This window comes from Perissodus microlepis, chromosome 14 (assembly GCF_051167445.1).
Source record: "Perissodus microlepis isolate ML-2025 ecotype Zambia chromosome 14, ASM5116744v1, whole genome shotgun sequence".
In the NCBI taxonomy this organism is placed as follows: Eukaryota; Metazoa; Chordata; class Actinopteri; order Cichliformes; family Cichlidae; genus Perissodus; species Perissodus microlepis.
In genome coordinates, this window is record NC_140474.1 from 652,598 (window position 1) to 667,454 (window position 14,857).

The 14,857-nt window shown below is 41.5% G+C and overlaps 2 protein-coding genes across 2 annotated transcripts; both read left to right on the plus strand.

The window, feature by feature from the left end:
• The first annotated feature begins 321 nt into the window (after positions 1-321).
• LOC146372759 (olfactory receptor 51G1-like) lies at positions 322-1,332 on the plus strand. The gene has a single exon (XM_084951540.1). It carries the CDS (start codon positions 322-324, stop codon positions 1,330-1,332), a length of 1,011 nt encoding a protein of 336 aa, XP_084807666.1.
• A 7,605-nt stretch (positions 1,333-8,937) lies between these two features.
• LOC146372760 (olfactory receptor 8G2-like) lies at positions 8,938-12,472 on the plus strand (the record flags this gene model as incomplete). Its single annotated transcript, XM_084951541.1, has 3 exons — positions 8,938-8,978; positions 11,448-12,039; positions 12,401-12,472. Coding segments are annotated over exons 1-3 (705 nt in total), but the record flags the coding sequence as incomplete, so codon positions are not given.
• Between the last annotated feature and the right edge of the window lie 2,385 nt (positions 12,473-14,857).

Consider the following 14,857-nt stretch of genomic DNA (forward strand, 5'->3'; position numbering starts at 1 on the left):
GCAGACTGTGCTGTTCATAAGGCCAAAGACTGACATCATTTCCCTGAACAGGTAGGCGGTCTTTGTCAGGTTTTTTTCTGCTGATTTGTTGCATCAGTCAGCGATCCGCAGCAAAGCTCCAGCTTTAGTGACGGCTGCCTCTGTGATCAGGCAAAGTTTCAGTGAGCGTGGCAGCAGTAAGGGAAAGCTTCACAAACACACAATGGTACGTTTGTGTACAGAGAATACTTTTAAGTAGATACTTTGACAGATGTGTGTAGCACATCTGTGTTCATTAACATAAAGAGAGAAACGTGTTTTCCCTGCTCTGATCATGTGATGATGGCTTATGATGAGAAACGCCTAAAATGTGAAATTGTGTGTTTGCAGGATCACAGTGAAGACACAACGCAGGGGAACAAAATACAGCTCATCATAAACTCCTCAAAGGTTTCATACTTCACACTTGCTGCTTACTTCGACACCAGTACTTTGAAATATTTCTGTTTCACGGTTGTTATGTCTTTATACTTATTGATTCTTTGCGCCAATGTCCTGCTGATTGTGGTTATCTGTGTGAACAGAAGCTTACATGAACCTATGTACATGTTTCTGTGCAGCCTGTTTGTGAATGAGCTGTATGGTAGTACAGGGCTGTTTCCGTTCCTCCTGCTTCAGATCCTCTCTGATGTTCACACTGTTTCTGCTCCTCTGTGCTTCCTGCAGATCTTCTGTGTGTTTTCTTATGTCTGTGTTGAGTTTTGCATCTTAGCCGTCATGTCTTATGACAGATACCTCGCCATCTGCTGTCCTCTGCAATATCACACACGTATGACGCCTGCAACGGTTGTCTTGCTGATTGCACTTTCCTGGTTATACTCTTTTCTTACCATTCTTACTTTGATCTTACTGATCGCTCCTCTGGAGCTCTGTGGGAACGTCATTAACAAGGTTTACTGTTTGAACTACTCCATTGTGAAACTGGCCTGCTCTGAAACCACAGCAAATAACATTTATGGTCTTTTTATCACAGCTCTCACAGTCTTTGTTCCAGTTATCTTAATCCTTTGCTCGTATGTGAGGATCCTGAAAGTCTGTTTTTCTGGATCCAAACAAACCCGACAGAAAGCCGTCAGCACCTGCACGCCTCACCTGTCCTCTCTGATAAACTTCTCTTTTGGTGTTTGCTTTGAAGTGATCCAGAGCAGGTTCAGTCTGAGCAGTGTGCACAGCATGGTGCACATTGTTTTATCGCTGTACTTTCTAACCTGCCAGCCGCTCTTTAACCCCGTACTGTACGGACTGAACATGTCCAACATCCGCAAACGTCTGTTTGCTCACAAAAGGAGATAACTGCAGAACCAAAATCATCATCATGTCTGCTCTGAACACTGTGGTGAATATTGTATATTATTATTATTATTGCATATTATTCCACGTAAATACATGGCTGCCTCTGACTCGTGTAAACTCTTCTGAAACGGTTCTGTGCAGATTCAAACCAGCAGCCTCTGAAAGCCATCTTACTCCTCTGGTTGCTCGTGAATCTTACAGCTAGAGTCACATCCTAAAAGGCTGTTTTGATTCAGACTCAAATACTGTGTGCTGCAGCATGAATCACAATAGCTTTCTTACACAGTTATTACAGTTCTTCCAGCGGAGGCACGGTTTGCCGTCGCTTTGTTGAGAGATTCTGAGTGAAATGACACACCAGAGTCTTTACCTCATCCAGCACACAGCACATTTTCAGAAACCACAAACAGAAGATTTCAGCTCATACATGCATCACAGCTGCACTTTCCATACAGCCGGACCAACGTGGAAAAATTCAGTAAAAAGGGTTAAAAGTTAATTTGACATCTCTGTGTAGGCCATCCAGGTGATGGTTGTCTGAGGAGCTTGGAAAGAAAAGCGACTGGACTTTTCAAAGTTTATTTTTGGCCTTTTACCACCTTTGTTAGACAGTGCAGTGAAGACAGAGAGAGAGGCGAAGCCATGTGGCAAAGGGCTGTCCCGGGCTGGCCGCTCTGAGTCACATGGGGTGCCGTACAGGTGACTGGCTGTAGCTCAGGAGGTAGAGCAGGTCACCTACTAATCGCAAGGTTGGTGGTTCAATCCCCCTAGTATGTATGCCAAATATCCCTGGGCAAGATAGTAACCCGAAGTTGCTCTCCAATCCCTCCGTCCATTGTGAAAAAGGTTGTGGGTCATTACCAGCAGAGGTTTGGGCTGAAACCATTGTGAGACTGACACAAGATGTGAGTGGGCATTAAGGCATCTGGGAAGGATCCCAGAATAAATCGGAGTTGTAAGCCCCCCTTTGTTCAAAGATGGTCATTCATAGTGAACATAGATGACTTCTGTCAGTTCTGAGTGAGGTCGTTTATGTCCACTGTGAAATTAAACAAGTCCAGATGCTTTCTGTTCAAGTCCTTAAAAGTTAAGCTGACCTAACCCCCAACAGGATCTTGCTGCTCTGCAGGTTGTTAACCCTGTAAAGTCTGAACTATGAAATAATTGCCAGAAAATTAAACTTTTTGGAAACTGCAGTTTTTAATTGAACCTTCTGACAATTTTTTTTTTTTTAAAGTAGAAGACAATACATTCATAAGTTTGAGTTTGCATCATTTTTGCCACCTTAAACATTTCTGCTTAACAGGATCAGCTGACCGTGGGGTCATTCTGCACATGGATCATTCCAGATCCGTGTGATGGTCTATCAGTCTCAACCTGCGTCAGTTTCATGTCTGTGATGTGGAGCAGCAGGAACTTGGTGGCAGATCTGTCTCTGATCATTCACTGCAGGAAAGTTCACAAAGTGCATTCTGGGAAAACCTGGCTCAACTTTCTCTTTTTGAATTTTGCAACACTTCATTAGAAATGCTTAAATCAGTTGATTTGTGAGGGGAGCAGTTAAGAGGCACTCGCTGACTTTTAGTGACCCACTTGAGGTTTAGATCAGGGTTCACTGAAGGCCGGGTTCAGACATGGGTTCACGTTTGGCAGCGATGACGGTCCAGTGTTCTCTGAAGGGAGTGAAATTTCTACCACACAAATGCAGCCTTTAATAAAAATGCATATTTAAAGGGTTTTGTTTTTAGTGCGAGCGACGTCAGCTCCTTTTTACAGAGTTTGTGGCCTTTTTCTTCTTGTCTCAGCGTGCAGTTAATGTGACAGCCTGACTCTAAACCCTCAGTGGCCCTCAGGCCTGCTGTGTGTTAGGAGGCTAACGTGGCGCTGGGATCAGTGCCGTCTTGGTTCGAGAGCTGACTTTTAGTTATTTCCACAAAAGATGACTTTAAGACTTTGAACAAAGTGAGAGAACTTTTCTGTTGAAGTAAACCTGCAGAGGCTGCTGATGCTGTAAGAGTTACATCATCACTGTAACCGGTAGATTAAAGGTCACCTGTGCATGTAAACATTTCTGTCCCTGAGGTGTCTCCTCATTAGCCACAGTTTCCTCCAACTCCCTCTGATGCAACTATCTGTGAGTGCTTTTGACCAGAGAGACCAATCAGCCGGAGCGGACCTCAGCTCTGGTCTCAGAGGGCTGAGGACGGTAATGACCCCCCTCAGAGGATCCATCCGTGAAGACACACCCTGCAAACTTCATACAGACTTTCTGAAACACTGCTCCAGCTTTTTCCTGATGTTGTAGAATGTGTTATCCATATTTATGTGGACACCGACTCTGAACATCCACCAGCTCGCTGCTGATCCATTTAATGTTGCACTTTAGCCACATGCTAAGAAACAGAATAATATAAACACATTACAGAAAACTTTAAAGAGTCACACATGCAGTTTTATTATGTATATTCCACATCGGTGTAAATAGGTATAAAAGTTCATTAAAGTGTTACCAACAACCTGGTACATCCAAACATTGTCCACTCCTGCAGTTCCTGGCGTGACAGCAGTGTTCTGCTTTTTATAATGGCCTCCTTCACATCACTGTGACCTCTTTGGGCTGCATAATGAAAATTCACAGTCAGCAACCCCGACTTCAATGCCTGGACTCAGCAATAGGCCACAGCTAGTCATGAAACAGCTTGTCATTGTTTCAACTTTGTTGTGACCAGTAGGTTACAAAAAACAAGGAAAACAGACACAATATCGTAAGTTATGAGAAGGTTTTCTTACATATTGCACTGCTGAAACAGAAATAGGCAGTATGTTCCCAGGTTAAACTCATTATAATCAATGATTATCCTAATCCTATGGAATCAAAATACATTGATATGCAAAAGATCTTCATTTCTTTATATTCAGCCATGTGGCCACAGCTCCGTACACAGCTTCAACAATGAAGGTGTGGTCCACTCAGCTTCCCTCAAAATGCTGTTGAAGCATTGCAAGATCCAGGAATTAAAGATCTTGTGGACTGGACCCTCTGCCAGATACTCCCAGCACACCCTCACTTTATGTTTAGATATTCTAATTGTACCCAGCATCTTCCCCCTCTACCTGATCCAACTTACCACCAGCTGGTGATCAGCTCTGTTCCTTTCACCCGGGTGTCCAGAACACATGACTGCAGATCTAATGATTTGATGATCACAAAATTGATCATCGACCTGTTACCTAGGGCAGCGGTCCCCAACCTTTTTTGCGCCACGGACCGGTTTATGCCCGACATTATTTTCACAGACCGGCCTTTAAGGTGTCGCGGATAAATACAACAAAATAAAACTAGTACCGGTACCGAAAAAAAGAAGATTTATTCATAACACACGTGAAAAGACCCAGGAAAACCGAGTTAACGATAAAAACGATAACAAAATAACGCTGAAAACCGATAAAAACCCTGAAAACCACACATTTCACACCTGAGCCTCAACTCTCGCGGCCCGGTACCAAACGACTCACGGACCGGTACCGGTCCGAGGCCCGGGGGTTGGGGACCGCTGACCTAGGGTGTCCTGGTGCCATGTGCGCTTATGCACATCCCTATGTTTGAACATGGTACAGACATATATACATCCGGCAACAATCCCCCAGCAACACAATAGAATAGAATAGAATAGCTTTTTATTGTCACTGTACATGTACAGTGAAATTTTGTGTGTTCAGCACCAACTGTGCAGGAATAAAAATATAAAAAGTAGAAAGCAGGAATGAATAAAAGACAAGGGGAGTTTATATACAACAAAAATAATATATAGAAAACAGGACGTGTGGGATCTGATTGACCTGAGGCACCAACCAGAGGGCAGCAGGTGGTAGGCGTGGTCACCTGTGATGGTCCTGGTTTACCTGAGACAGGAGGATCAGGTGATGACCTCCAGGGGTGTCAGAGGGCAGCCAATGATGTTTTTGGCAGTGTTAATGACCCTCTGTGCAGCCTTCCTGCTCTCAGTCGTGGCCCCTGAGGAGAGCACGCTCTCCACTGAGGAGCAGTAGAAGGCCAGCAGCAGCTTCTGGTCCAGGGTATTCGTCCTCAGGACACAGAGGAGGTACAGCTGCCGCTGGGTCTTCTTTTCCAGGGCGATGCTGTTGTGGGTCCGGGTGAGATCAGCTGAGATGTGGATGCCCAGAAACCTGAAGGTGGAGACAGATTCCACCTGTTCTCCATTTATAATGAGAGGGGAGTGGACCCGTCTGTGTCTCCTGAAGTCCATGATGAGTTCTTTGGTTTTAGGATGTTCAGCTTCAGGTTATTCTCTGAGCACCAGCAGGACACGTTCTCTACCTCCGTCCTGTATCCTATCTCATCTCCATCACAGATGAGCCCAATCACAGTGGTGTCATTGGCATACATGATGATGACACCACTGTGATTGGGTGGTTTGGTGTACAGTCATAGGTGTACAGGGTGTGCAGTAGGGGGCTGAGAACGCAGCCCTGCGAAGCTTCGGTTGGTGAGGAATTCTTTGATCCAGGAGGGGTCTGAAGGTGGTCCAGTTTAGTCCTGAGGATGTTGGGGATTATGGTGTTGAATGCTGAGCTGTAGTCCGCAAAGAGCATCATCACCAGGCGCTTCCTGTTCTCCAGATGGCTCAGCACTCTGTGACGGGTGATGGTATCCTCATGGATCAATTTGCTTTGTAACCAACCTGATAGGGGTCGAGAGAGGAAAGTAGACAGTCTCTGATGTGCTGAAACTATCCACTTAAAACACCTCATGACTACACATGTGAGGGTTATAGGTCTGTAGCCATTGAGGGTGTCTATTCCTTTATGGTCGGTTGGAGCGGGCACATTCTGTTTTGTGTAATTACAGTGGTCCCTCGCTATAACGCCCTTTCACCGTTATACCCTTCGCGGCCTCACTGTTTCACTGATTTTTTTTTGTGCAATTTTGCATGTTTTCTCTCTCTCTCTTTTTTTTTTTTCCCCCATACAGCGCATTGTGTTCTGCGTCCTGATTGGCTGTAGACCATTGTCAATGAATCTCCTCCGTGCCGTGTCTCCTGTACAGTGCAGAATGCATTCAGCTTGTCAAATTTACATAAATCTCCTACATACATAAATCGCTAGCAGTGTGACTCTGAAGTGCTGTACTGTATGTTTGTAAGTTTTCTCTAACAAACAATGTTCTGCTCAAAGGCTCCTGCAGTAGCACCCAAAAGGCAGAGGAAGATGCTACCATCACACAAAAAGCTGGACTTCTGGACATGCTACAGGAAGGTAGAAGTTACTGTATTTTTCGGATTATAAGGCGCATTAAGCAAAACAAAACAGTCAGATAAGTCAAACATTACTCAGCTCATTCCTCTACTTCCGTACCATTGATTCAGTATTGATCCATTAATGTTGAATTCTCAGGCAGCTGCTCTATTCCCATGAAAACAGGGTTTGATCTTTGGTTTCATTCTATAATACTGGACTTATTTTTCCACGAAGGTTTGAACTTTGACAGTTTAAACAAGAGAGAAAAGTGTGAAAATGTGTAGTGAGGGGTTTTACAGCCTTAAAACATCTATAATTATTGTAAAAAATAAAGTTGGCTACTTTGCGGATTTCACCTACCGCGGCTTATTCTTAAAACGTAACTCCCGGGATAAAAAAGGGACTGCTGTATTTTTAAAGTCCGGTAGAATTCCAACCACATAAGCTAACGCAATTATTATTATTATTATTATTTTTTGCATATGAAACCGGAGGAATTGTAATTACAGCTTACGTATTCAGCTTGTCCAAGGTCACGGTTTCCTTCCACATATGGCTTTGCAAAAATTGCATAAAAAGCATTTGCATCAACAAAAACATAATATTCCAGAAACATGCTTTGCCTGTCTGATCAGCTGTTCATAACACTTGCTACGTTGGAATAGATCTGTCTGATGTCCGCCATTACCTGCCCAAAACCAGAAGTGATGTCATTTTTGCAGAAAGTGTAGTTTTTTTTCTATAGATATACTGGTGTTTTTAAAATTCATGTTTGAGTTTATGCCTTTCTGTATAGTTTCTGGGAGGCTTAGAACTCAAATTACACTGTTGGAAATTGTTCATTTTGATGCACATGCTGGGTTGCTTTTGCAAAATTGCATTGTAATATTTATTTTGGTTTTTCCTGCAGTATATAAAAATTGGTGTATATAAAAATAGAATTATGAAGACACTCAAAATAAATATCCTGTGGTTGGAAACTATTTTGTGCAATTTTTTTGCATGTACAGTTTAATTGTTAACTAGAAATATGTGTAATAAATATGCAATTTATGCAGTTATTGTACACTTAATGCATACATATTATTAAAATTTGTTGTATTGACGTATAGCAACTTGAAATGCTCCCCAAAAAAATGGCACTACAGCATGTAAAAATATGAAGAGAAGCTCTGGTGGACTTGGATCTATGGTACGTCTTAAAGGGTTAAGAGAGGTGGGCATGGTGGCATGACTCAGGGAGACTCAGGGAGAGGTTTAACAGATGGTGCAGGAAAGTAACCCTCTTGTCCACACAGAAAAAACCCAATGTGCAGGCAGCAAACTTGGGGATGCAAGAATACCCACCATTTCCAATCGGCATAAAGTCCAGGCTGCTTCCAGGAAACTGGTTCCTGGAGCACCAGAAACCAAGGTGAGACAATCCTGACTATATGTAACCTGTCCTTCCTAAAGCACCAGCTCAGGCTCCTTTCACACCAGAGAGGCGACATTCCAGGTTCCTAAAGCCAGATTCATCAATCAAAGATCAGACCACAGAGCTCCCACCATGACGACGAAGCAATCCAGAAAGCACTCAACTTCCTCAGCCCCTTCTGTTAGTACTTACAGGAAGTGTTAGTACTTACAGGAGGCTGAGTTATTGTTTTTAGGCCCTGTGAGATCACAGTGCGGCCCCTCACGAGGACCAAAGTTCTCTGGAGATCCTACAAGGGGCAGTTCGCCCCTGACAACAAAGCTCCTGGGAAATGCACCTGTGGATGCACAAGGCTTTCATTAAAGTTGATCTGTATTGAAATTCTCTTGAAATAATAACCAGCATGCTTTATTTTATATCATTTATATTATTATGTCACACAGTGATTATTCCAGTCCTACATGTAGAGATGCTCTCGGTGTCAATCACCATTTTACTCAGAAAAGGGCCATTGGTTTCCTCTTGGCATGAACTGGACCAATCACTCATACTCTTCTTAGCTAACGGGGTTTTTTGTGTGTGGACTGAGTCAGTTTGTGGAAGATCCACCCATAAAAAGCTGCACCCCAGTGGTTGGTGCAGCTTTTTATGGGTGGAAACACCTGCAGGAGTATTCACAGGTGAGCAGGTGAGGTGGTGTCTTTAATGCAGGTTTTTACTATAAAAAGTTCAGAGAAGAACAAAACTTTTGTTTCCAAATGTTGCTGAAGATTTTGGGGTAATTATTTGAATCACACAGTGTCATCTTTTTATACTTATTTTGTGACTTAAAGAAAAACTATGCTAAATGTAACTTTCTCCTCTGCCTTGTTTCATTCTTGGAGGTTACATGGATGTTGGAAGTTTAAAACTCTCCTATATTATACATCATGATCATTGCTGCCAACAAGTCTCTGATTGTGGTTATGTAACACTGATGAAGCGCTAATGAATTAATACAGGCTAGGTATTGAGTGAAATATTAGGTCATTATTAATCAGAAGATTTAGGAATGCTACTGGAGCTGATGGGCAGTAATTAATAAATACACACAACACAAAATGCTTTTGCAGGTACCATGTATTTAACCGAAACCAAAGAAAAATAACAAGAAAAGAAAAGGAAAACTTAAATAATCACTCCTGCTGCAGCTATTCAATTAACCGAAAAAGCCAGTGGGGGTGCACAAAGACAACTAAGCAAATTCTTCTGGCTTATACCAAGCAATATAGATTCTCAAAAAGAGTTCCCCATAAATAACACATGTTAACATCAAAAACACTGATCCACACTGAAGTCCATGACTTTTATCTGAATGTCCATGAGAGATGTCCAAGCGCTGTTGTCCATAAACGGGGGGAATGGTGTGTATGATTGTGGAAATCAGTGTATTCGGTGTATTCCTACCCAACCAGTGGAAGCTTCAATGCAGAATGAGTCCTGCTCCTAGCCGTTCATTGGCTCGCCATCCTTTTCCATTCCCAAAAAGGTTCACCTGGCCTGCATTAAATAAACAAGGCCAATAAGAAATCACAAGAATAATACAAAAATGTCAGCCAGTTAAGCTAAATACATCAAGTTATTCTTGTTCCTGTGTACACAATTTATAAATAAACAAACAGTATATTTAACCAATAAGGATTTAACTAAAACATTTCAACTGCTATATACATATTATATAGCTTCACAACATTTGTTATTCAACAACTATCGGTCAAATCAAAAATCAAAATCAAATTGTTTGGACCGGCAGCAGCCAATTAGTGTCAGCTGGTAGCAACACAAACAGTCAATGAAAAGTTCAAACTCACCAATTCCGTTCTGTTCAGTGCAGGACAACACTATGGCTCCGGCTCACAGTAATCAGCGTCTAAGTCGCACAAGTTAGCTGGTGTTAAAAAATGCATTAAAACGGGAAAAGCAAGTGTTTGCCAATACTAGGGATGGGTATCGAAACCCGGTTCTTGTTGAGAACCGGTTCCCACTGTTTCAATTCCTTGGAATCATTTGCCATTTTTGCAAACGATTCCCTTATCGATTCCAGTCGCCCCGAATGACGTCACCACGTTGCGGAGCGTCATTTACCTGGCAGGAAACACGGCGGCTCAAACGCTCAAAAGTTTGGTTATACTTTACGAGAACGGATGACAACAGGGCAACGTGCAATAGTTGCAAAGTAGATATTTAAATTAAGGGAGGAAACACTACGAATATGCAAAAGCATTTGTTCACAAAACACGCGATGACCTTAAATGAATGTCGTGTTTTTAATTCGCTCCGGACTCGTGAATCTCAACGCAACAGCGGTAACGTTTGCACGTCCTCTCCCGTTAATGCGGCAGGTAAATAATCAACTAACAGTGCATATTATGTTAGCGCGATCTGCCTTATTACAAAACCTGCCATTACTGTGCATTTAGGTGACCGTGATGAGAGAGACAGAGTCTGGCTCAGATGCTGGCAGTTCTCACTGCAGTCTACCGGTAGCGTCTCCTTTCAGGCCAGGATAGACGAATGTCACCGAGCAGTGACTCAGTTTGTGGCCAAAGGCTTGCACCCATTTGCCACAGCAGATGATTTTCTGTCAGTGAATGTGTTTAATTGTAGGCAGGGACATTACTGGATATTCTTGTGTAATTGCTACAGAATAATTTATGTTATACTTTGTTATTGCTACAGAAGAATATTTATTTTATCATTTTACATTTACAATTTTTTTTCCTGGGGACCCTGTGACACCCCATTGAAGAGCCATAGGCTGGATCTCTTAAGATCTCACTGTTGGGTTTGTAAGGCCATGTCACTCCTAAATTTCTATCTTGTTCAAAGAGAAGATATAAAACAAAGTTCTAAGCTAATCGACCTTAGTGTTCTCCTTTTTTAAAAAGAATCGATAAAGAATCGATAAAGAATCGAATCGTTAAACAGAATCGAAACTGGAATCGGAATCGTGAAAATCTTATCAATACCCATCCCTAGCCAATACAAACCTGCAAGAGCTCTGTCACCTGGCTTGCCTCCACACATCGGACGGGAGGAAGCCGGGACAGGCTTACTATGACCTACATGCCATCCGATTGGCTGAGCAAAGTCATGTGGTTGGAGTCATGTATTTGTGATGCGTTCAATGGCAGGAAATTACTAAAATCTAGTAAAACAGATTTTACTCTGGGTTACACCCTCCCCCCTTGAATACATGCACGTCCTGTTGCATGTTAACACTACACAATATGTACGACTGAAGAGTTAGAATTGGTGGTTAAAGCATCTGACAGACTAACAGAGACTGAACAACTGATATCAATGGATTGCCTAAGTGGGCATACTGAAGTCGCCTAGGTGGTGATCTGTGACGCGTTGACCGCCTCAGAGGGGGGTCAATAACCGAATCACATTCCTGTGTGAACAGAAGCTTACATGAACCTATGTACATGTTTCTGTGCAGCCTGTTTGTGAATGAGCTGTATGGTAGTACAGGGCTGTTTCCGTCCCTCCTGCTTCAGATCCTCTCTGATGTTCACACTGTTTCTGCTCCTCTGTGCTTCCTGCAGGTTTATTGTTTGTACACGTACACTGTCATTGAATTTTGTATTTTAGCCGTCATGTCTCATGACAGATACCTCGCTGTCTGCTGTCCTTTACAATACAACGCCATAATGACGTATAACAAAGTATTTCTCTTTATTATTTCGGTATGTTTGTTCTCATTTATTAACATGTTGATTGGCTTATCTTTGACCCTCTGCCTGACGCTGTGTGGAAACACCATCAACAGTTTGTATTGCAGTAACTATCTGATTGTTAAGTTGGCATGTTCAGGTACAAAAGTGAATAACATTTATGGACTTTTTAACACCACTGTCAGCATCTTAGTCCCTCTGCTTCCAGTCCTTTACTCCTACATTAAAATACTCACAATCTGTTTTTCTGGATCCAAACAGGCGAGATGTAAAGCCGTCACTACCTGTGCACCGCACCTGGCCTCACTAGTGATGGGATTTCCGGCTCTTTTTAGAGAACCGGCTCTTTCGGCTCCGAACCGGCTCTTCAGGTTGTTTTGTTGCTTTAATTAATTTATTATTAACAATAATATAAAATTATGCACAAAAGAAATTACTAATGTAAAAAAAAGTGGTTTTATTTATATATGTTTATATATAAATATATGCGGTGGCCCCCAGAGACAAAACACATACAAACTCCAAAACACATTTCTAGCATTAACTGAACTTCTAAAACAGAGCTGCCTAGATCACTTAAATTACACAATTGAAAGCATAGGTGTATTGTTTGTGTATTTATACACAAGCACTCATATATTTTCAAATAATTAAAAAAAAAAAGTTCATTTACCACTACTTCAGTAACAGTTTCTGTCTTCGCAGCAGGTTTGACTTAAACCCAACATTATCCATTGTTGAGCTGCACACATCTGTTACCGGGAACGTTGCACACGGTTACATCATTGTCATGAGACACTCTCGCAAACAAAATTACGGTTTCATAATGTAGTAACGCAGCGTGCTTACGGAAAAGTAACAGTAATCTAATTACATTTTTTTGGACCCTCTGAAGTTTCTCTTCTCTTCTGGCAGGACAGGAATGTGGCCTTGTCCTGTGAGCCACTGTAAGGATGTACTTAGAGTAGAACTGGACTGTCACCGGCCTCAGGCTCTTCACCCTTTTCAAAGACAAAGCAGTCATTTAGATAAAATATTAGATATTGTTTACCTGTAAATGCACAAAGTAAATTTAGAAATGTTATTATTGTCAAGAGTGAACAAGCACTGATAGTGTAATCTACAGCTGTGGCCAAACGTTTAGAGAATGAGAAGTGTTGTTTGCTTATTTACAAAGTTTGCTGTTTCAGTGATAGTTGTATATCATATTATATCACTTCAAACAGAGGTGATCCAGTAATGCTGCACTAATGAATTAGACTAACTATTCACTTTAGCTAAAGTTATTAACTTAGCTAAAGAGTTGGGATGCTGTGTAAGACATAAATAAAGCTAAAACACAAAGGTTTGGACACCGTTTTGCATGTTTCCCTACTGTAGGGGTCTCTGCAAGCATACAGAGGGGGTACTCTGAGAGGGTACAAGATGACAACTCTGGAATTCTACTAGAAACAGTCGATCATATTTGTTTGTCAAAGCTGAATTCAGGGCAAACTACGCTAAATTAGCGTTTTTAGCTAACAGCTACAATAAGCATAAAAGTTACTGTACAGCTATCATTTGTTAACATGAGGCTTGTTCTTATACATGTAATACATTTATTACCAACCTGAGAGTTTATCCGCTGGTCATTCGACATGACGAATGACTTCTGAAGTCTTAATTCAGCTCAAGACGCTGTAGATTCCCGTCAGTAACACTTTCGGTCCGCTAGTAAAACGTAGTTCTATTAATCTGCGCTTGAACCGGAACCGGATGTAAGTTCCAAAAAACTGAATTTTGGAACTGAAATTGAATTGTAGAACTGAAACTGAATGCTGAGAAGTGAAACTGAAATTATTCGAGAGCTGAATTTTTAAAGGATAAAATGCAGTTTCAAAGCAAATCAATTCATTTTCAAAATATAAAATTCAATTTCAATTTAGTGACGATCATTTTCAAACCATAAATTCAATTTCAAATTAGACTAATTCAAATTCAGTTTTCAAAAGCATTTATTCAAGTTACAATTCAGATTCAATCTGAGCAATTCAAATTCAAATTGAACTTATTCAAATTCAGTTTCTGATGGCACAGATTTCTGCCCATACATTAAGATAAGATGGGGTCTTATTATGTAACCCTTTAAAACCGGTTTTGCGTAACTATTTTTAAATCTCTGTAGAACTGGATCCACGTACGGTAGTGCAATAATTTTTTTTTCATATGAAACAGGAGGAGTTGTACTAGGTCACGGTTTCGTTCCACATATAGCTTTGCAAAAATTGCATAAAAAGCTCTTGCAGCAACAAAAACATTATATTCCAGAAACACCTGTTGCCGATCCGATCAGCTGTTCGCAACACTTCCTAGGTTGGAGTAGACGTCAGCGTGAACTATCGTATGTCCGCTATTACCTGGCCGAAACCGGAAGTGATGTCATTTTCGCAGAAAAAATGGACAGACTAGAGCCGTGGAGACCTGGCTTGTATGTTCTCACTCTGCTAGCGACAAGTAAAGGTCTGTTGTTCTATTTAACTGACTGGCCTCTGAGTTGTCCGGCTAACCTCCACACCACATGCCTGCTAGACCTGCTAGCTGCTCCTTCCTCGCCAGACCGCCGTTACAAGTTGTTAATCTGCTGTCATCTAAAGTGGAGCAGTGTTTGCTGCAGAACTCTGAAAACACACAAGTACACATGAACTTATTATAAACAGTAACTAAACAAATTTTGATTGAAGTTTATAACTCTTTTAAAGGCCCACTGTCATATAGGAAACCTGTCACGACACATATGATCTTTGTCCTGCAGGTCCTGTCAGGTTTCTTCTGACTCATGCAGCCAATCAGGAGTTTTCATAATGAGATCAGTCTGCTGCTGTGACGCCTGCTGAGCTGAATGGTTTAAAAGAAGCAGGGCTTCAGCCGAGTCTGAGGGTGTGTGTATGAGTGTGTATGATTTCCATGCTGTTGCCCTGTGTTTCACACAGGAAGGATTTTATATGTTGAATATAATGTTTTTGATGTCAGTGACTAAATATGATTCATCTGCATTTAATGTGTTGTCTTGATGCTTGTGAATTGTGTTAATTAACATTCATATATGTAACAAAATTAGTGTTAAGACTGTTTGATGAACAATTAGAGCATC